Raw genomic sequence first — 25,363 nt, 5'->3', positions numbered from 1 at the left:
TAGGCGGTCACCTAGAGGGAATGGGATAGTACCACAATCTGAGATGTAATGAGGATGGGATACTAAAATCCAGTCTATAATGCTTCCAGTTATGGAGTTTTTGGAAGGCCCGGTGGTGGAGTTGACTAGCTGTGTAAAGTTATATAGGTTGATATTAAGTGAATCTGTGGGAGATTGGATAGTGGCCCAGTTAATGTTGACATCTCTCAGGATTATGATTTCATGAGTAATATTTGAGAAGACCCAGGAGAGAATATTTTCGTGGGTTGAAATATTGTCGCCAGCGGAATATAGAGGGAGAGAACAAATATGAGTTTATACTTGTTAAGATGGAGTAAGGATGGTATTATTTCAGTATTCCCAAACTTGGGAAAAGGTTTGCTATATGGAGTAACTAAGAGGGATTCTGAGTAAAGGAGAGTTACCCCACCCCCTTTTTTGTGTGTACGGTCATTCCGGAGAATACGACAGTTGGGTGGTATTAGTTTGGAGTCTTTTATATGGGGTTTAAGTCAGGTTTCTAAGACTGAGAGAACATCTGGCTGGTTATGAAGGAGCCAAGTGCAGATTTGGAATTTTGTTACATAAGCTCTGAGTATTGAGAGCTGAGAAATGGAGGGTTTTGCCTGTTGCTAATGGGAGGAGGAGGTTGAGGTGATGGGTTCAGTCTAGTAGAGGGCCTGGGTTAGGGTGGATATCTCCAGAGAGGAGAATAGAGATAAGATGATTGAAGAGGTATTCGGTTTGTTTGGTGTGGGGTGTGTTGACAATGACCTTAATTGGCATTGAACTAATAATATGGGGAGTAGTACTTTCAAAGTTACTTAGGAGTTTGAAGTAAAAGAGCATACTTGTGTTGACTGGAAACAGGTAAGGAGTTATATAGGAGGAGGTATATGTGGGCTTTGAGGAAGATAAGGTAATGATGTGAAATGGAGAGGGGTGATTGGCGTTAATAGGTTGGGTGAGATAGTGTAAATAAGTTAGATTACATAGAAGTATTATGTGAGTAAGAAGAGACAGGGGTTTAATAGCCATGATATTGGTTTGGTGTGATAATAAGGGGTGAGTTAATTTGGGAAGTTAATAATTTTTATTTAAAAAATTAGGTTTAGGTAATGTGTGGTAGCTGTATGGGAATGTATATACAGAGATTTGGATTTCCTTGATAGGTGGAGTATAGGTGGAAACTGGAGGGGTGTGGGCTGGGCAGTTTGGATTGGGTGTCTGAAAAGGTGGAAGTGGCTAACTAACTATAACTGTAAGGACAATGGGGGTGGGTGGGATATGGCTGTAGGGTAGAGGAGTGGAGTGAGCCCGCAGGGTGAACGGAGCAGGTAGGGGCAAGGGAAGGAGGAATCAAGAATAAGTGAGAAACAATCAGTGGACTGCTGATTACTGAAGGTAAGTTCGGGAGGGAGATTTTCAAAAGGGTAGGGTATTTTTTAGTAATGGTAGTAGGGAAAGGAATGGTGAGATTCACAATGGATTAGAAAAGATAGAGTGAAGCTAAAGCAGAAAGGAGAGAATAAGGTGAAGAAAGAGCAAAAGGAAAGAATAAGTTTAAGAAAGAGCAAAAGGAGTAAACAAGTGGGTAAAGGGTGCCACCTAGTGGTCAAACTCTATATTTTGAACAGAGGCACCACGAATAGGAGACCCCTAGATAAGAGTAAAAATGAAAGGGAAAGTCCAGTGATAATAGAGAGGAAAAGTAGGAGTGAGTAAGGGGGAATGAGATGTTAAGGAGGGTAGGCTGCTGGCTGTCCTGGCAGGGAGCGTGCTTTAACCACCTAGCAGGATATAGACAATAATTTGTTATTGTAGATGAAAAAGCAACAGATTAACACATACTTTCAAGCTCCTTGTAAGAAATTATAGCTCAGGGAGAAATGTTCACACTTTTCTTGTGCTGGGAATGAGGTACAGTTTTGGTATGGGTTAATTTTGAATCCTACACATTCAGTTGGGCACAGTCACTTGGACAAGTGCAGGGCAGGCAGGATGAAGAGCTGGAGATATATATATATATATATATAGAGAGAGAGAGAGAGAGAGAGAGAGATTGTAATGAGTAAACAGCGCAGGACTAAACAGGCTATCAACAGTGAGAAAATATAGGTTTAACACATGAGAAACAACTCTGTAAATAAGTACACAAGCACTATGGTACATAACATGAGAATCAATTCTGTAAATATGCACATGAGCAGTATAGGTACATAGCATGAGAATCAGTCAATGACTAATCATAAATGCAATATAAATCAGTTATATTAACAGAATAAAGTAAACTGGTTGAGGTTCCTAGCTGCAAATGAGTGAGCAGGGCTAATATTATAGCAGATAAGCATGTCGGCTGATTAATGCATCACTGTATGCTTCTAGTCGCATACTGAAAATACATTAATATAGGTGACTTTATATACCCACAGCAGGTTTACTGATGTAAAGAAAGGAAAATAAAACTTATTGCTGTAACATTAACACGCTTGTGCAGATTAACATTCGTTCTGCACTTTGCCCTAATTAGAAATCCTCAATTAGAGCAGCAAACAATAGACAAGTAAAATGATTAAGCATGAGTGGACGCTGAGTGCCCAAATATAACCTCTAGCTACAGATATCATAGATGCACTTGAAACAAAATTGGGTCACATAGAGTAAAACTGTATTATCAGCTTGGAACACCAAGCAGCACACATTAACTGCAGATTTATATAAATATTTTCACATTAAATACACGCCAAATAAATAAAAGTGAGTTCATACTCATAGTTTCCCACTGGAACTTTCAAATGTTGTCTCCGGGGCAGAACTGGCTCAAGACTATCTTCCTGAGATGATTGCACAGCTGGGTCGCTGCTTCAATACATCAGCACACAATTTCTAATGTTTTGGTTGAACTTTGAACCTGTATTTTGCCTGACAGTGAAAATAGAATGTTCAACCGCCTCAAGGAAGACGGCGCAATTTTCAGTTTGCTTTTAATTGAACCGAGACTTTATTTATTTGCTTTTATCATGAAAAACGAATGGATCTGTTTTAAAAAAAAAAGTATTTATACTATATAGAAATGAAACAAGCTGATTTATACCCTGTAATGAATATTTGAAAACTACAGGTCAAATCTAAACAGTCTGTTTATAGCTTTAAGTTAATTTATACAACAAATGATTCATGGATTAATGATTTTACTTTATTGAAAAAATTGTAGATTTAATTGTGTATACTGTCAGTGTTTTTTTCTCTCTCCATTATTTCACTGTAATGTTTCCATGGATATGTAATACCTAAGCCAATGGAATCTCTCCTACTTAGAGACAGAATATGGGAAATGAAAAGCTTAAGGAAAGAGTAAAGGAGTAGGAAGAGAATGGTAAAAGAAAAGAAGGAGAAGGACAAGGTGTGGGAGAGGAGAATGTGGAGGGGACGAGAGAAAAATCCTACTTTGAAAGGGATACTCCTATCTTGTTGAGATATTTGTGATTTATTTATTTATTTATTTAAATTTGTTGACCGGGAGTGTCCGACTGGACCATTTTCAGCGGAGGCCCGGGGATAAAAGCTCCACAGTAAAATAAACAGACAGTAGTTACATTGGATTATATAGCGATTAACAATTTAACATAGAAATTACTTACAGCATATTTACAGATGAAGAACATAGTACATCAGTAGACAACTAGAATCTTTATCTGTGAAGTACATAACAGGCATTAACAAATGTAACAATGAGAAGTAACAGTGATATATATCCATTTTAGAAGTTGATTTTATTTCATCTATACTTAGAAATGACCCTCGGCTTAGTCTAAAAGATATATCTTGTTCAGGTTTATGTTTGTTGATATATATACTGTTTTTATGTCCAAACATAATATCTGATTAAATATCATATGGAAGGGTTTCCTTAACAATAAACACCAATATATGATAAAATATACCTCATAAGTCATACTATACCAACCAAGAATACAGAATATTGTAATCGTTTGTGTTTATGCACATATAAGGCTATATATCTTTGTATGTATCTAAATATAAGGTTATATATAATCTTCATGAGTATACGTGCATTTGTTTGTACTCTGCATACGTATGTCTATATAAATAATACCAGCTTTTATATTGGTATGTATGATTCTTTGTATGTATTGATTTATGTATACATTTAGGTATATATACATATTTATATGGTATAAGTAATATGGTCCTGTCTAGTAGTTTGTTGGTATAAGTACACCTCACAGATTAGCCTTGTTCAACTACCATATCTCTACATTTTGGTTAATCTTGTTATTATAACTATTTAATAAGACCAGATTGCAACAAACTTAGTTAATTTTTATTGAATGAAAAAAGTGGGAGAGGGGAAGAATAATGGAAGGAAAAGGGAAAACTAAAAGAACGCTTATCTACCCTTGATTGATACCACTTACTTTGTAAAATAACTAAATCCCTGATGTATAAGCTGTGACTATTAGGAATATTATATGTTGATATAGTTTGTTAGGAGACTAGCATTTGAATGCATTATTATTGTGTATATGGTTTTCTTCTACTTACTTGCCACTAAATGTATTCTCCTTTCGCCTTCCTGTTTTAAGGGGGGGGGGGAGAACAGGAAAACAGGAAAAAGGAAAAGAAAACACTTCTTTTACTATATTACGAAAACTAAGGTTACCATAAAACTATGCACAGTTATTGTACCTCAACAAATGTTTATATAGTATCTTGTCTTATTCAGTTTAGTGTGACTATGTACGCCATAATTTATGTGACTCTAAAGGAGTGTATTATCTAATAAATATAACAGTTGAAATCCAAGTCTATCAAGCTATTTTCACTTTGCTACAGGCAGTAAGAAATATCTTCAGTATGCAAACACCCAGGGTATAGCAAGATGACAGACTGATCTAACTCAAACTGTTTTGTGACTGGTATTTTTAAGAATGCAGATATCTGTATATTTATTGATACAATATACAAAAAAGTAAATTTATAAAAAGGAGCATAGCATGAAGAATACTTAGAAGAGGAAAGAATATATATATATTCAATGCTGTAAATTGAGAAGAAGCATTTTAAATGTTATTGGTTTTGCAAACTGTTGCAAATTGTACATAAGTTAAACTACCTACATTGTTTATACACATACTTAACCCTATGATGCGTACAGCAATGCTTATTTGAAATAGTCTGGATTTGTTTGTTACTGTACTGATTTATATTTTTCTTATCAGTTATACTGTATTTTCATGGAGCCTTTCTATTCTTGATCTTCATTGAAAGGTAGAGCTAAATTCATTTTAATAGCTGATGTTTATTACTTTTATATTTTATGGGTTATTCTTTATTAGGTTGTATTTTAATTACTGATAACTTAGATATACTTTTAAATTGATTTATGATATATAATATCTGTTTTCTTTTTGAAGCAATATCAGCTTTACTTAAATTATGTTCATCATCTCAGATGCTGATTAGATGTTGCTATTGGGTAGAAGGTTAATTTGAGTTATTATATGTCACACATTTGGAGTATTAAACTCCAAATGGGTTTGGGGTAGTTATAATGTTATTAGTTTCTGTTATAAAAGTTTACTATCATTTTTCCTGATGTTCTCCACTAAACATAAAAAAGTAACATTTTATACATATTATTTTCAACTTTACTGCTTCGCCTTAAATATAATGAATCATATAGTATTCCTTTATCTTTCAACAGTAAAATATGGTTTTGGTCTAAATATTTCTTTTACATAACTATAATGCTGAATGACTTTTTTTAAAGGGTATTTCAATTAATATTAATGTATTAAATAATCCTAGTAAGAGAGGAAGTCTATTTAAATACCTCAAACTACATAAAGCCCAATTAATATTCCTACAAGAAATGCATTTAAAGACGGAGGGCTTATCCAGACTAGATACCAAATCATATACAGTATTAGTAAGTTCAGAACATACTCAGAAGAAAAGAAGAGTAGCTATCTTATGGAACAATACTTTACCACGTCCAAAGATAATTAACACTTATAAGGATAACAAAGGACTGTTTTGTCTTGTCACTGTTGAATTAAATAACAAAATGTATACCCTAATAAACCTATACTGGATTCCAGGAATTGGTATCAATACAGTGAAACAACACCTTGACCATATTGTGCAACTTTCTAAGGGATATATAATAATGGCATGTGATTTTAACTGTATTTTAGACAACAAAGAATCAACCTCTCATAGTAAAAGAAGAATTATAACTTCTGCCAAATTGTTAAAGGATTTCTTAGAGACATACTTATTGAAAGATATATATATCTTTGCTGATCCTAACTCTTTAACCTATACTTTTTTTCTTAGACATAATATATATTCAAAGACAGATAGAGTTTTATTCTCTCATGATTTGGCACATTTTTAATTAGTACTAAACTGATTGCTTGTCCTTTATCTGATCACAATTCAATAATTTTTGAATTTATAGTTAATTCAAATTACAATACTCAAATAAGAAGAATACCAGCTTATATCACAAAGCTGAAATATTTTAAAGAATTTATAATATTAGAAACTCAGAATTTTATAGACCTTAATAACACTAATGATACCTCTGAAATTTTTGTATGGGATGCCTTAAAAGCATATCTTTATGGGAGAATTATTAACTGGTTTCACAAAAAAAAAAAAAAAAAAAAAGATGGGATGAACAACTACTTGACATACAATGTAAATTAGACACTTTAAAACTTAGTCAAGAGGGAGATATTGATAAAAATGATAAAAGAAGAGAAATAAATTAATTGAATAATAAATATATAGAGATATTAAACCACAAAACCATGATTATGTTAGAGAAATTTAAACATACATTTTTCCACTAATCCTAGATCCCTAAATTTATTTGCTAATAAAACTAAAAGACTAAATAAATCTAATCATATAATTGAAATATTTTCCCCTAAAAAGAAAAGGATGGTTTTAAATTTACAAAATATCTTAATCAAATTTAGACAATTTTTTATTAATATGAACCAGCAACCTAAGATAATTGGCTCTAATCAAGAGATCAAATCTTTTATTAATAAATATACTAAAAAAGACTCTCAAATGAGCAAGCTACTTTTATAGATAAACATATTTCCTTTAAAGATATCCAAGCCCAAATTACTAATTTAAAACTCAATAAAGCTACTGGGAATGATGGCATCATACCAAAAATCTATAAGATCTTACCAACTAATGCTTTAAAACTGCTACATAAAGTTTATAACATCTCTCAGATAATAACATAATACCTCCTTCATGGAGATACACTTTTATCTCCCCTATTCTAAAATCTAGTAAAGACCCCACTAAATGTTCATCCTATAGACATATTTCTTTACTAAACACCAACTATAAAATGTTTATGTCAATATTTGCAGATAGACTTAAACATTTTCTACCAATATTAGTAGAAGACGATCAAACTTGATTCATAGTAAACAGAAATTCTTCTGATAACATTAAAAGAACCTTATCCTTAATTAAATGAGTTAAATATTTAAATAAAAATCTAACATTAATTAGTCTAGACATAAACTGTGCTTTCGATTCAATTAATTGGGATTATTTATTTATTTGACTAGGGGAATTAAACTTTTCTAATAATTTTATAAATCTAATTACTCAATTATATCAAGGTAGTCAAGCTTATATTAAAATAGGCACAAACATTTCTCAATATTCCAGTTATTAAAGGAACCAAGTAAGGATGCCCTTTATCACCTTTACTGTTCACATTAATTATGGATCCTTGGGCTAATTTAGTAAGAAATGACGAAAACATTGAAGGCTATAATTTAAACTCCAACGAATCTTCCAAAATACAAATGTTTGCAGATGACATACTCATTACCCTTGGCAGAAATAACACATCCATCCATGCTCTCTTTAAAGATATTGAGTATTTTAAAAAAAAATCAGGCCTAATTTTTAATAACAATAAAATGTAAATCCTAATAATTGGCCCTAAGAAATTTGCTCTACATGATGTTTATAAAAATATTTGGCAGAATCAGATGAATTACTTTATTTGTGTGTTGCAATTACTAACAACATAAAAGATATTATTCAAATAAATTATAATAAAAGTTAAATGGCAATAGGAAATCTTATTTAAAAATGGAATAAAATCCCATTCTTTATGGATGAAAAACTTTTAATTATAAAGTTGATTCTTCTCCCCAAAATTCTTTATATCATACAATTAATTTCCTTACCTCCCCCAAACTTAATAACCAAGAAGTTTAACTCTATGATACACAATTTTTACAGTTTCTGGCTAAACCTAGAATTGCTCTATCTTATCACATTAAAATCTGGGACAATGGTGGTATAGACATGCCAAATTTGGAAATCTACTCAGTTTCCTTGATGACCAAAACTATCTCTCTTCTTATAGATGCTGAATATTCAGCTAAATGGAAAAAAATCCTAGAAATATTAGTGAGTAATACAATAAACAATAACAAATCTCAGAAATTAGCTTTACTAAATAATACCCCTAAACAGGTTCTAAAAGAATACTTCTTTTCCTATCCTTCTCAGAATTTCATATCTAATTATATAACTCTCCTTTTGAGATCCTTCAAAAATTATATATTTAAATGTAATATTTATAAGGACTGGTTATTTCTCCTATTTCCTATAGCTTATACACAGGTATCGTATTATCTTCTGATTATAGAAAAATGTTTTCTTTTCAGCAGAAAAAAATAATATGTTGGTCTCAAATGATGTCAGATAATGACCCTGAAATCCATTAACTTACTCAAGATTGAATATGAATATGATACATTTTCTTGGCTGGATTTACATGAAGGTAGGAAATATGTCTTAAATAAACTTGACTCAATGTCTCTAACAACTAAAAATTCAATACCTAATTCAGTATATGATGAACAGCATAAATTACAACATAAATCTCCTACTAAAAACATTTTGTCTCACTTATATAAGGCAATTAAACTGACCTGCATGTTTCCTCAGACATTTATTGGAATTATTTCACTTTAATAAATAATCAACCCCCTACGGATAAATAAATATATTACAGTCAGCCAGTGTAACCACTTCATCACTGAAATGGAAATTATTCATATGGAGATATTTACATAGATATTTTATTACCCCCATTTTCTCTAAGTGAATTCAATAAGAAAAATGTTAATTGTTGGAGGTATAATAAAGAAGTTAATGCAGATTGGGCACATATGGCTTTTGACTGTATAGAATTAAATACATTTTGGAAAGATGTTTATATCTTCCTACAAGCTATTTTTACACATAATTTTTCTTTCTCTAAAACACTTATTTAGTTTAACACTCCAGTTCCAAATTGTATTAGAGAAGCTAATTAGCCTCTGATTTGGTCTATACTATATATTGCCAGGAAAACCATCACAAGAAACTGGAAGTCTAATACTTCACCCTGAGCCCAAGAATTTAAAAATATATATTTCTTGAAGTTTATAATTTACAAATGTTGACCAATAAATCAACATCTTCTAGGAATAACATGTGGAAGAAGGTATATGACTTATTATAGAAATAAATTAATACTATTGTAAATAATTAATATTCAGCTGTATTATTACTTTATTAATTTGTATTTGTGGAGAATGTCCTTATATATAGTTTAGATATGTTTGTCTTATTCTTCTATTACTTACTTAGAAAACTGTTCATATCTCAAGACAATGATTATTCATCCATTTTAATATTAATAAAGCTGTTAAAAAAAAGAATAGATCTCAAATACCTCCCTACTTCTCACTTTCTCCAAGACCAAAGCTATGTTCTGCAGTGGTGAAACAAAAAAAATGCAGCCTTTATGTGCCCCTACTGACTATTATATCTTTACCAGGTATTCCAAGAGAACCGATGAGGCAATGTCATTCTCTGAGAACATCTCCCACGCAGTGAAAAGATTCTTTCAAAATTGGGACTAGTCTATTGTCTTAAAGGTTTGCTTGATAAACTCAGTTTTGTATATAACAAGATTGCAAGGGTTGCCCTGGAACTGGCTGACCCTAACTAACGGACTAATCTCCACCCAGCTCAGCCATTCCCATGGCCTTTGCCAGCTAAATGCTCCCTTTGTTTAGCCTCATCACTTGATGTTCCCCCTTCCCTTGCCTCTGTTTCACTTCATTGCTCTCCCTACAACCTGTAAATCCATATTTGCCTTGTGAAACTCCTTCTTCTAGCAAATCTAAGAAATATATTTCATCTATATCTTCAAAGCTCCTTTCCAAGCTCAGCTTTCATCCACAAACAGATGTGCAAATTGCCATCAGTACAGCACATACTCACAGGGGCCCAACTGCTTGATATAGATATTCCATAGCCATTGTGAGCACTCTAAGGAAGTATAAGGTAAGCTACAGTTTGTAATTTATCTGCTTGTCTATGCCCTAATGATGATAAAAGCTCTTCTGCTAGCACTTTTACTATTTGTACTTGTTCTATGCGAGGATTTATCTGTCTGATAATTAGTGCAAAGGATTAAATTGTTAGTACTATATTACACTCATTGGTAACTTGAGCTTTATTAACGTTCTTAAAAATAACATAACTAGCAAGTTTTCAACTTGTCTTCTTATATTCTGAAAACATCCAAATATAAACTGTCCTTAAGAAATACATCAATTCAAATGCATCAGTGAGAAAGCATCATTAATTAAATTATTATTTAACATGGAAACTCTTAAATCAAACACTAATAAATTCATATATATCAACTTCAAGGGAGAAAAGCTATAAATATAAATTATATATAATTAATATAATTCAAACTAATTTTATACCATAACAACAATAAATATTTCTAATTCACATTTATAATAAATATTCTTAAGCAACTCATTATTCAAACCATTAGGTTAAAGTGTATTATATGTAAACATAAACCATGCTTCTTTTCTCGAAAGAACTACAGGCACATTAGAAAGCAACTCAGAACTACAAAAATAAATAATAAAAATGTTAATAATTCAAAATCCTTATGTTATTCAAAAAACTGAAAGGCTATAGGACTCATAGAAGAAATCTTTTATGTTCCTAATGTGTTCCTATACTTGCTTCCTAACTGGTTTGGCAGTCTGCCCTATGTAATATGTGTCCTAAGGACACCTCATACTAAATACATAGCCCTCTGATAATTATTCCCAGGTGGTGGGGGGTAGCTAAACATCAGGTCATTAATAAAAATATCAGTTCTCTTATCCAAATATTTAACAGCTTTACAAGGCCCCAACCCGTATTTCTTTGTTTTCAAATAAGTATAAACTATATGACCTCCAATACTTGGGATAATTTTGATAAGAAATTTCCAGATTCAAATGCCCCAAGGACTCATAATGTACCAAAGCTTCCTTAAAATACTGACTACCCTTTCTAAAAAGGAGTACACCAGATCACAAAATATACATCCTCCTTCTCAAAATCCATCCATGATTTACTTCTTTGTAGCCTGGATATCCATCTTATACCTTTACTTATAACATCTATTTTTTTTCTTCAGAAATAACCAATTGCTCCCCTATATATGCCGTAGTACAGAGCCTCTGCATGATGTCATTAGCCAACCTGTTAAATTCCACCTCATCTGAACATATTTGCTTGGATGTAAAAACTTCCCCATAAGGGAGGGGAATTTATAAAATGTAATAGGTAAGCACTGGTGCTTCCATAAAATATTTACCAAGCTAGGCTTTCTGTACAATGTTGAATGTATTTCCTCATTTCTTACATATACTAAAGTATCCAGATATTGTATAAGTTCCTTCAGTACTACAAAAGTAAAATATAAACCAAAATCATTATTTTGCATTTGAAGTATAAATTAATTAAATAGGTCTGACGAAACCCCTTATTATATTAAAAAAACATAAATATACCACTTATAAAACACAAAATGACTTCCAAATTAGACTCCACATAAATAAATACCCACATAAGCAGATTGCTGCAAATTTCACACCCATTGCAGTACAATGAATCTACTTAAAAATAATTCTCCAAAAACAAAACAATTATTAAATAAAGAAAACTTTACCAGTTCCCAGATATCTGGAAGCCCCTCAACACCCCTCTAGAAATACACCACTGCTTTTTTGCCCCATCATGACATATGGGAAAATAAAGGAACACCTACAGTGGCAATAAAATATGACTAAGGTCGTATCTGTTGAAATAATTATACAAAATAAGATTGTTTCAGTCAAATGGGGACAAACCTTGTGGCTTGTTTTTATGCATTACCCAAGGTCCAGAAAATATGAATGATCCACCCAAGGAGGCCAGTTGTATCCCAGGGGGGTGGGTTCACTAAAAAAGATAGGTACCGTTGTAGTTATATTGCTGAAACCATTTGTTTTTCAACTACCCTCTTAGATATGGGACAGTATACATTTTTTACAGGAGGTAAAAAGGGTACAGTGTCAGAAGTCTTACCATGAGTAGTTCTATTTTATGCCTACTAACATAACAGGCTTTTCCAGCAACTAAAATGACTCAAACATCATGTCACAAAATTGTTCATTCCTAAATAAACTAAGAAATTAATGTCTTGAGTCTTAATGCTTAAAGACTCTGTAATTCTATCCTAAGCAATGTACCTGTTAAGACAATGTTTTTTTTCATGTTTTACTTGTACAACTTTGCTCTTTATGACTCCCTCAAAAAAGAGTAGGAGTATTTCCTCAGTGCCCAATCCAAATTTCCCACTTTCAGTATGAGTACCACTTTGGGTCTCCCTAGAAAGCAGTCCAGAGGCCTAGAGGGGCTAATCTGGTCAACAACACATAACTACACAGTGGTATTAACTAAGGAATGTGAATAAGATGAAATATAATATTCTGATTTAATAAACTGAAAGGGAAAAGTACAGTAAAAGAGTTTAGAAAACAAAATAAACACTGTTTATATGACATTCTTTTATAATATTTACATTTAGAAACAAATAATGATATACAGAAGCATGTATTTCCAATATAGAATTGAATCTAACAAAAGGATAATCTAAACTATTTTTTATTACGTTAGAGAGAGAAGCATTGCATTCATTTTTAGAGTTCTTCCATGATTCCAGAGAGATATAATATTTTAGGCAGTGTGTTATGAACAAAAAAATTGAAGCAAAGCTCAAACTTTAAAATAACTCTGATTTAATATTTCAAAAGTAACCCTGCTTTAGTAAGTACAAGTAACAGCCACTGTAAAAGCTTAGACTGTGATCTCTGCACAGTAGAAAACACTTTCCACAGGACATACAGACTATGCATGCATATGTTAAAAATAGATCTATTACCACCTGTAACATGATGTTCTATAACAATATAATAACAGCTATGAATGAAAAAATGTAATTTATATAGATTTAACTTCAGCATTTGACAGGGTCATGCAGAAAACACTGATCAATAAATTAGTACAACTAGGCACTGATGTACTCTTGATAAGACAGACAGCTGCATGGCTTACAAATAGGACATGGCAAGTATCATACAGCAACTGGTAGACAGAAAATGAAGACCAAACTAGTAAATCCAAAAATATCCGCACAGAAAGCTGGAACCAGAGTAAATACGTCAGCAAACAGTTTTTATTTAACACAAGGTTAGCGCTTTCATCTGGTATCTGGTGATTGATGCCAGATGAAAGCGTTAAACTTGTGTTAAATAAAAACTGTTTGCTGACGTATTTACTCTAGTTCCAGCTTTGTGTGCGGATTTTTTTGGATCATACAGCAACTGGACAGGATAAATTCTTGGGTATAGTCAGGGTGTCCCACAGGGCTCTGTCCTAGGCCCTTACTTGTTTAGATTGTATCTTTCAGACCTAACTTTTTCATCTGAGATGTGCTACAGTCTGTATGCAGACAACCTGATATTGGGTAAACTGATTACATGTGTTACAGAAGGCATGTCTGCAAAATAACTTGACTAAATTGACCATTTGGGCACAGGGGAATAATATGTTGATAAATACATCAAAGATTAAGCATATGAGATTTAGGAGACATAAACTGAAAGAAGAATACTTAATTTACCACACAGTGATTGAAACTGTATATTCATTTAAGGACCTGGGTATATGGGTAGATTCAGCTATGAGTTTTTCTAATCATATAAACCAATTGGTTAATGATAGTTATAGAACTATAGGTGGTATAAAAAAAATAATAAAGTCTAGGAAATCAAAAATGATGAAGTCATTATTTATTAGTTACATTAGACCCAAACTTGAGTATGGAATAACAATATGGAAACCATATAAGAAAACAAGCATGAATAAACTGGAAAGAGTACAGCAGAAATATAGCAAGGGCATCCATGGATGTGAAAATCTAAGTTATTATGAAAGACTTAAGATATCTGAACTTGTACAGTGTCTCTTACAGATATCTAAGAGGAGATCTTATTCAGGTATGTAAGGCATTTAGTGATAACTACTTCTAGGAATGTTTGGGGTTATCAAAACGTACTAGAGAATCATCAGATAACCAATGTAGAATATTCTATAGGAATGAGAAGTGCACTAATTGGTTCTCTGACAGAGTAGCCAATGCATGAAACAGACTACCAAATTACATTAAAGCAAGTACTAGTTTAGATATTTTTAAGAACAGCCTGGACACTTGTTATGGGAACAAGTGTTTTGGTATACTGGCAAGCTAGAAGGGCATTAATGGCTGTGCTTGAAATATTTGTATGTATGCATAGTGTGAATATGTTGTTTGTGTGTGTGAGTGTGTGTGCGTGTATGTGTGTGTGTGTGCGTGTGTGCATACGTGCGTGTGTGTGTGTGTGTGTGTGTGTGTGTGTGTGTGTGTGTGTGTATGTGTACACATGTGAGGTTATCACCAATAGTACTGTTTCCTTTATGTGAAAAGTGCTTACAAAAGAAAATTTGTTGAAACAAAATTCAGAATATTCTATTTCATTGAAATGTAGCATGTACATATGAATTCTGGCACAATAAACGCATCTGATTGCTGAGACTATGAAGTAACCACTGCAGCATACTATGCAGTAAACGAAGGTAAATAAAAGTGTAAATGTCATTAATGTTTTAAAAATGTCTGAATAGAAAGTATGTCTTCCATTTCTAATTGGAGGAACACTACAGTTGTTGTTAGACATATTCTCTTTCAGTAACGGAACCCAGAAAACAAAGAAAGAGTAAAGTAAATTGAAGGACTATAGCGTTAGCATAGAATAAGGTATACTGAAGGATCGGGCAGGTATACTAAAGGATCAGGCTAGATGTTAAATAACGTGAAGCAAAACGCCAGAGTGATAGAATAAGGTATACTAAAGGATCGGGCTGGTATACTAAAGGATCGGGCTAGATGTTAAATAACGTGAAGCAAAAAGCCAGAGTGATAAAATAAGGTATACTGAAGGATCGGGCTAGATGTTAAATAACGTGAAGCAAAAAGCCAGAGTGCCAAGTGGCAGGGTATATGTACAGTACTTAATGATTGTCGCACGTGGGTATGAGTATATTCTTGTGTTGTGAATGCATATATATCTGATCCAAAAACATTTTTTACATGTATGAAAGCAGATACAAGGCAGCTTATTCACATCATTTTTCAATATTTAATGTAGGTCTGTGACTCTGATACAATGTTAGACCCTGCTGCCACAGTGGAACTGGTTAAAGTACTGGAAAATAACCCCACGTGTGGAGGAGTTGGTGGAGATGTTCAGGTAAGCCACTGTAGATGTAATTTGGAAAACAGATCTTTAAACCATATGTTGTTAGAAGCTATCTTGACAATATATATTATCTCTTTGTCTCTCTCTTTCTCTCTCTCTCTCTCTCTCTATCTGTCTATCCATCTATCTATATTCTGTATCTATCTGTCTGTCTAGCTATCTAATCTATCTATCTATATCTCTTTCGCTATCATCTTTCTCTTTTATAAATATATACTTTTTATTTCTACAGTACATCTATGACGTATAACCTTATATACCCAAAATGTACACAGAAGTTATCTCCTTGAAGATGATATCAATACAGTGGGCTCATGCAATCTCAGTAAAGCAGAGTATCATTCATAAAAATGCATAACAGCCCAGGGGCAGGTTAAAGAATCTCTATATTACATTAGCCACAGCTGGTCCACATTTACAGCATACAGCAACAGAATGTTTAAGGTCGCATGCAGAATGCCATTTTGTAAGTAATTACTCATGACATGATGACATAATGGGTTGCAGTGTGTGCAATTCCTGTAATAATTTTGGAAAGGGGTGGGAGGTTGGCATAACAGTTAAGGTGTTTACCTTACAGTTACAAGGTACAGGGTTTGATTCTCACATGGGGTAATTGGCTAGGCTTAAAATGGCCCAGAAGGGCTGTTAGCCTAGTACTAATCTATGAACCTGTGAACCCTTCTACGCACCTGTTGAACATTTGTCTGTTCTCACCAACCCTTGCTCATTCATTTCACTTCTTGATGACAACCAATTGCATCACAGCCATCATCCAAAAAAGCAATCATGGGATGTTACTTTTTAGCAGTTCAAAGATGCCTCTGTTGTATAGAGAGTAACAACTCCAGGACTGGGTGCAGAATGGCTGCAGCAAGCAATGGAGACATAAGTGTAGTCCTACTTCCTACAAGATGACAGCTCCTGCTGGGTTTCTACACAAGAAATGCATTAGCTAGAGGTACACCAAGTGACATGCCCTTCAACCCCCCCCCCCCCGAGAGAAGTGAGCAGGCATTGCCTCTTTACCTCTTCACTTCTTTCCCTCTTTATTTGGCTCCTCCAGCACCTGGGCTGGTACCCAAATCAAGGCATGCTGGGAATATTCAATGCTACATCCATCTTTGCCATGGAATGTATGACAGCTTACATGATCCATGACTATTCTGTAAGAACATTTTGCAATATCCTAAATGCAGCTGAAACTGACATAAGGTAAAACACAAAAAGTCACATGTCTATAAACAGGCAATATATTGTTAGATAATTTAATCAACTTCAATTGCTTTTTGGGAAGAAATATATATCACATGTACTGTTATATTTACTTACACACACATATCTCTCTCTCTGTATATACTATATATATATATATATATATATATATATATATATATATATATATATATATATATATATATATATATATATATATATATATGCAGTTCTAAGAGTCCACATGTGAGTGCTACTATATTATTATTATTAAAATATTTGTCATTTAGACAAGTGTATATATATATATATATATATATATATATATATATATATATATATATATATATACAAAACACACACACACACATGCACACACTTTACTGCAATGGAGTAACATCCTGTCATGGACAGGTTCCCTATCTTATACTGACTACTTGCTGAGATAGACTACAGTTCCCCTGTGCCACATGCTTTCATATCAGGATTAAGTGAGTATAACAGAATGAATAAAAAAGGAATGAGTATCCCCTAATGATTGACACTACGTAAAGGCTGTGACCATACCTCTCAACTAACCAGAATTTTGCAGAATGTCCACATTTTTTGCTTCACATTTTTGGTAAGTTCATCATAAAATTTGTGATTTTCTGGCAAACCACTGAGTCATTTGAATTGCAGACTTCATACCCTTCATAAAATACTTGCTGACATAAAAGTTTCTATTCTAGCAACTTTGTAAGTTTTAAAAAACAAAAGAAATTAACAGGACACCAACTCAGGAAATAAATACAACAAAAAATAAATAAATAAATAAATAAATAAGTCAGTTCTATAGCAGTGAATAGTAAAAAACACATTATTCAAATAGCCAGAATAAGTGCTGTGGTGGCACTCTGACAATGTGGATGAGTCTTGGTTTGCCAGAATCTGATGAAGTAATTTCTTTGACAAAAGCACTTTTAAATAAAGCATTTTTACCATATACTGCTGTAGAACAGAATTTTTTATTTTATTTTATTTAACTTTCTAAGTTTATAAGAGCAATATTTAAAACGTAACCCTATTTGTGGGTCTTTGCTCCCAGATTATTGTACTAAGAGCTTGAGGTACAGGTGATGCATGCATCTTGTACGCCGTGTAATTTTTTTTTATCTGTTCTCTTAATGTATCTTCAGATTCTTATCTACAGTCTTGGCACCCAACATCATAAGTTTATCTACAACCTTAGATAGTTATCAAAGCTACTAAACTTCTCTTAAAGCTGTAATATTGGTGCTACTTATTAAAATCAGAAGTCTGTTTACTCTGCATGATAAATCCAAACACATATACCCCAAAACGCTACAGCCCACCTAAAACAACCCCACAAACCAAAATAAAATAATAAAAAAGTAAAATGCAGAATATATCCCATATTCCCTTCAATGTAAAAAGAATAACTTCATATACCACACATACAAAATACACAGATACATAAACAAACCATCTCAACACAGCATTTCCCACCTAAATCAACATGATAGGCATGAAATGCATTCATATTAAAATTAAAAAGTTAAACTAAAATAATAAAAATTATAATGACATACTTATGGCAATCAACTTATCAGATAATGATATTACTGGAAAAATGGATGAAATACTATCTGGTTTAAATAAAAGTAAACTAATTAGAAATGATAAATAAAGTATAAAATTATACACAACATATAATAAATATAAAACTAACAAATCCTAACATAATCTTCATTACAGTACTAGAATACAAAACAATAATGAACTGACACTACAAAAAGCAATTTAATCACCCCAGATAGTACTGAAGAAAATGACTCATGAAGTACTCCATTCCTAAAAAAACTGTACAAACTACCTAAAACCCCTATCCTGTAAACACTTAGGTAAGATGTATGTATGTATGTGTATGTATGTATGTTTGTATGTCCATCAGCAATACCTGATATATCTCAGAGAATGAGTTTCTTAATTATATTTAAGATTATATTTGAACTTTATAATATTTATGTGAATTTTTCATATTGTGCCTAGGAAAACTTACAAATGTTTTTGTTGACATCAGATTCTCCTAAAAGATTTTCACCTTAAGTTCTTTCTGTCTTTAGGAGAGACCCATGATGCTGACAGCTGTGAATACTTTGTTACATTTAAATGGGCTTTGGTATTCCAGTGTGAAGAATCATAAATGCATTCTGTACACAGTCTTTAGATTCCCTCAGAGGAACTACAATGACTGAATGAACAGAACTGCAATATTTCCATTATGTCATGTGGTGGATAGCCAGGTGGCTCACCAACATGACCCAGGGAATTAGAATTGGGGACTCCACCTCTGCAAAGAGGCCTGTCATAAGCAGAGTCCGGCAGGGATTGGTCCTGGGAATGCTCCTTTTTGGCATTTACTTCATTGAAGTCAAAGCCAATGTCAATGGCCTCTGGTTGACCAAATTTACAAACAATTGCAAATTAGGAGCAGTCATAGAATTGCCTATTAACACTAATGTTGTCCCGGAAAAGCTGACACAGACAAATAAACATGGACTAAAACTAAATGCCAAGAAATGCATATTAGTATCCTTTGGGAAGTCATCCATACATGGTTACTATCATAGTGACAACACACATCTAATGGTCGACTCATTAGTTAGGGTCTTGGGGACACACATAGACAGTAATCTAGACTTTGACTATCATGTGTCTACAGTAGTGAGGAAATAATTCTATGTTGTGTAACTTATAAACAAAGGTATGGCATCTAGGTCCAAGGAGGTCATTGAGTACAATGCTCCCTTTGGTATGTACTTGACCAGTTACATGCAACAATTGGAACGTCCACAGAGATTCCTCACTAAAAGAATACAGAGTGTAAGTAACACATCCAATGCACACAGCCTCAAAGCCATATCCCTGTATTCAATCACTTACAGGCTGTTGAGGGGAGATCTATGCCTGGCATAAAAGGCATTGTTGGACCCCCACCCTGATGGACCTCCTGCATATCTGCAAAACAAACAGCACCAGAATTACCCATTCTAAAGACTTAAACCTTGCCTGTGATATAAATAGGTCCTGCTGACAAGACAAATATGTATCCGAAAGACTACCACTTCTCTGAAATAGGCTCCCTATCTATGTGAAGCAGAGTTTCTCTCAAATCCAACTGAAATGTAACAGGGGCAATTGGACGGGAACAGCAGAATCATCCCTGGTTTTGCACTTATGTCTCTAATGGACACAGGCAACCTGTAAATGGTTCATCTCCCAAGCCTCTGCTTACACTTATCAAAGGTACCAGAACTTGTCAGAGATGTGAGATGCATGCCTACCCTTAAAAAGGCCCTTGTATTCATTCGTTAGCCTAATAAACACCTACGTACCTATGACAAGAAGAACAGAGTCAAGCAGCAGGTGCCTAGGGAAAGCAGGTGGTTCTGGCTCTACACTTTGCTGACACCTAGTGGGAGGACTAAGTGTTGCACCCATGCAGAATGGGCCTGCTGACCACACACACTGCCATGGGTGCATTGAGTAAAGCCTAGGGAAAGACATATATGTTAGGAAGTATTTCATTTTAGAATTTTCTACAAATTTACTAATCCCGTCCAGTATTTTAACTACTTCTTTATGACTATGTGGAATGGGTAAATATCTTATTAGCTACAACATAATTTATGAAACTATAACCTAAAAAGTACAAATTTCCCTGCTAGAGGACTGATTTAAATGTTTGCCTTGAAGTAATATCTGTGAATTTCTCTGCAGTTCTGTGAATGTTTTTTGTCAATTATATTTTAAGGTTTTTGTTTTCCCTTTTCTTAAATCTAAACAAGATTTCCCTTGTATCACATTGCTGTTACCTAAACCTCCTCCTTTGGCTGCTCTATATATATATATATATATATATATATATATATATATATATATATATATATATATATATATATAAATAATGCCTTTTCTTTGTTATAGTTCAATCTTAGGCACTCTCCAAAATGATGAAATGTATTTATTACTTTTGTTATTAACTTGTTCACCTTTTCTGGCTTCAGTACAACAGCAAATAATTTAAAACAGTACCCTCCCTTTTTGTTGATTAGCTAGCTCTATGTTTTCCTAACTTTTAAAGCCATCTGTTCAATAACTAGTAGAAATAATGCAGGTGACCATGTAAACCTTTGTCTACTACCCCTACTAATGTTTATGCTATCTGCCACATCATTATTAACTAATAGATCTGTTTGTTGGTTCTCCTGTATCACCTTTATCCAAGCCATGCAATTGTCGCCAAACTTTCTGTTCTTAAGATATGAATTCTCCATTGAATAAATCAAATGCCTTTCTGATACTGAATTAAATATTGTATGACAGTCATCCTTTCCCCCCTTCCCAGTTTAAAAAAAGAAATAGATACCATTGACTATCTATACTTTGACTGTACACAAATCCAAATTACCCTTTTTGAATCAGTCTAGTTAAGATGGGGGGGGGGCAAGGATTCATATAGGTACCACAGTGTGTACACCTCTGTCTTCATGTTATGGTAACCTTTTTGTATTAAGCACCCACCCTAGCATGGTGCTGCACAATGTTGTAGCATGAGGATATACAGCACTGAATAGGACTGGCCCCATGGCAGTGCTGAATGCTAATGAGGCAGTCAGGGGGAGAGGTATATGCTAATAATTCATGTACGCTCTCCCCAATAACTGCCTTCAGGAAGGCATCTACAAGCTGAACGATTCAGGAAACAATACAACATGTAGATCAGCAAGGCCAGCTCCACCACACTGCAGTAGAGAATGGGCCACACAAGTGTGGCATGGGAATCAGAGGGTTGGGGGAGCTACTAGATATCAGGGATACATATTAGTTATGCATAATAATTTCACCACCTTCTGTAATCTCTCTCATAAATAAAACCTTTCTTGAAGTTCAAACATTAGCAAATATTCCTCCTTCTTGGAGATATTCTCTAATTTCCCCTATATTAAAAGAGAATAAGGACCCTAATCATTGCAACTCATATAAACCAATTTCATATATAGCAGGCATACACAGGATAATATTAAAAGAGTATTAACTCTGATAGATTACCACAGTAGAGGAAACCATGAAGCATATAGCATAGGTCTAGATATTCAAAAGGCCTTTGACTCCTTAAATTGGGGTTATTTATTTAAAGTCTTACAGTTATTTGACCCCCCCCTTTTTATAACAATGATAAAGAAAATCTATCAAAATAATCTAGCATATGTCAAATTAGGTCCCTTTACTTCCAAAGCAATCCAAATCACTAGAGGTACTACACAAGGATGTCCCATGCCCCCTATCCTATTTGCTCTGGCCATCGAAATACTTTACATTTTAATACATTATAACCCAAATTTAAGAGGTATAAATATATATTACCAATATATTTCTAAAATATTGATGTTTGCTGGTGATGTCTTACTTACCTTACAAAACTCTAAGAAAGGGTTAGGTGAAGTGGATATAGTAACAACAAATTTCCAAAAAATCTCGGGACTCTCCTTCAACAAATCTAAATCAAAATATTTATTATTAAATAAAAAAGAACATACAGGTTCCAGTTAATCATATTATTGGAAACCAAGTTTCAACTCTAGACTATTTAGAAATATTCCTAGGTAAGAATATAGAGGAAACTTTACAGCTTAATTATGCTAAAGCCATAGACTTAAGACATTAATAAGCAAATGGAATAATTTGTTTATAACATTTGATGATAGGTTACAACTGATAGAAATGGTTTTGTTACCTAAAATATTATATATAGCACAAGCCCTTATACTTCCACCAGGAAAGAAAATCCTTAAAGAAATCTCTTCAACTCTGATGAAATTCCTATGGTACCCCAAAGAAATAAGAGTGGCATATTCTCATTTCAAAAAATGGGAACAAGGGGGGGGGGGGTTAAAAGTCCCAGAGATTGAAACTTATGTAAAGGCATCTATAATTAAAATAGTGATGAATTGGATAAATCCTAGATACTATTACAATTGGAAACAGTTACACTCCATTATACTAATGAATGAAAATTGTTTATCACAGAATGCTTTGGTAACCAACAAAGATAACAAGATATGGCACTATTTAAGTTTAAGTTTGCAGTATAGTGCAACAAAATTAACTAAACTAACACTAATAAACAATATTTTTGATGTGTTAAGAAAATTCATTAATACAAATTTAGATATAAAACTGTGGCATAGATTTTTAATACCATTTACTATTACAAGGGATTTCCCTGATAAAACACATAGAGAGATTTTTGGTTTATGGGAAAATAATAACCTATTTTGTTGGTTGCAATGTACTGAAAACCAAGAAGCTTTGAACACACAAAGTATATTGTCAACTTATGGCCTATCCCCTAATGACTGGTTGGTTCTTCAGAGTGTCACAGCATACACTAAGGATCTGTGTAGGATAATACATAACTCATCCTTCAATACCGAAATTATAAACTGGATTTTTGGAATTCTATATAATAATATCAATGTTAAGAATGAATTATCATATCTATATAACACTTTGTCTATAAGACAGCTCCTAAAGATTCTTAGTGGCAATATTTAACTAAAGGGTTTCAAGTATTATTATCAGTGGAAGATAAAACATTTTTTTTTCAGTTAAACTAACTTCTTACTCACAATTCTGGAGGATTTTTCATTGAAAATTTCTACACAGATCATTTTTGATACCTGAGAAACTCTCAAAAATGAGCCCTTCAAACAGCAAGTTATGTTGGAGATGTCATCTGTCCACTAATGCTGACTGGTCTCATATTTTTTATGACTGTACTAATATTAAACCATACTGGAATGAGATTAACAAATTTCTTCAAGCTATCTATACTGATATATTTGTTTTGACAAAGTCTTTAATTTTATTGACTGTTGTTAATAGTAATAATATGAAGAAAGATGACCTGTATTGTGGGCAATGTTAGCAATAGCCAGAAAATGTATAACTAGAAGATGGAACTCTAATGTAGCACCCACAATGGAGGAATTCCTATCATCACTGAAGAAATGCATACTAATGGAGAAAAGAACTAAAGAGTTAGGAACTTTTCCTAAGCCATTGGTTAATAGTCCGTGGAGGAAAGTTTTGAATGTGATTGATACGCTACAGATGGAACCAAACTCTTCCTAACTATCATAGTTTAATTATTATCAAACTTTCATTGTTTGTTTTTCTTATCCATTGTACCCATAATATTGTTTTCCTCTGTAATATTGTTAATTTGTCTCTATTCGTATGTATTTGTATGTCTGTTTGGGGCTTTTCCCCTCGAGTCTCCACTGAAAAAGGGTAATTCTTACCCAGCTGGACCAACCTGGTTAACAAATGCACATAAATAAATAAATAAATAAATAAATAAATAAATAAAAATCAAAGTCATAAGAATAGTTCCTGGTTACAAGCCAAAAGCACGCTTGTTAACTTAAATAACTGGTGCAAAAAATAAATTATTCAAACAAGCGGTGATAGAGTGAGGTATGTTATTCCTTCAATAAAACAAACTTCCACTAGATTCAATCCAAGTAGTGCTCAAATTAAATTTATTGATTAAAATAATAGTACGATAAGCGCTTTCACTAACTTATAGCTTCTTCAGATCGTAAACAGCAAGCATGGGATTCATGCGCCTTATATAGCTAATAACATCCATAGTAATCTGTTAATTATTGGTTAATTAACCAGATAACCACGATAGTAATTAAAACTTAAATGATAAACATATATTAGTGCATTTTATATAAAAGATGGCTAACCTACCAACATTACATCTGATAGTAAACAACAGCATAAAATTCATCCCAGACAAAGCATTACAATATATAATAATCTCATATGCATAGGCTCTACTGATTAAGCTAGTCAGTAAAAAATATGATAATATGCATTTTATAAAAATAGCTAACTATATCAAGTGGCATTCATTAAAAACAATCATTAAAAACATATTCATTTAAAAACAACTTTTAAATTAGAAATAGCAACATGGAATTGATCATATATTAAAATATTGTCATAGGCATAGAAACGATAGGAATATTAAAACCAGCCTAGATAATATTTATGATTCTAAAATAGTTAATTGAATATGTGTTATATGTTTATATTAAATATATATATATATATATATACATATACATGTATAGTGGAAAATATTCTATTCATGTAAATAAATTCTATATACTGTGTGTAAAATCTAATAAATATAAATATAATAAATATGTATAAAAATAAATAAATTGATAAATAAATATATGTATATGTGTATATAAAAATAAATACAGTTATCTATCAACATATACACATCT

The 25,363-nt window shown here is 32.9% G+C and overlaps 1 protein-coding gene across 1 annotated transcript in view; it reads left to right on the top strand.

Moving 5' to 3' along the window:
- Positions 1-25,363, top strand: part of LOC122817383 (hyaluronan synthase 2-like) — a 150,352-nt gene that overhangs the window by 69,333 nt on the left and 55,656 nt on the right. Inside the window, exon 2 of the mRNA XM_044090574.1 lies at positions 15,663-15,764. Coding sequence (XP_043946509.1) covers positions 15,663-15,764 — 102 coding nt within the window. The remainder of the gene's footprint in view (positions 1-15,662; positions 15,765-25,363) is intronic.

Source organism: Protopterus annectens, chromosome 12.part0, assembly GCF_019279795.1.
Source record: "Protopterus annectens isolate FY-2018-M chromosome 12.part0, PAN1.0, whole genome shotgun sequence".
NCBI lineage: Eukaryota > Metazoa > Chordata > Ceratodontiformes > Protopteridae > Protopterus > Protopterus annectens.
Note: the sequence above shows the minus strand (reverse complement) of the source record. Positions and strands in the feature narration are given on the sequence as shown.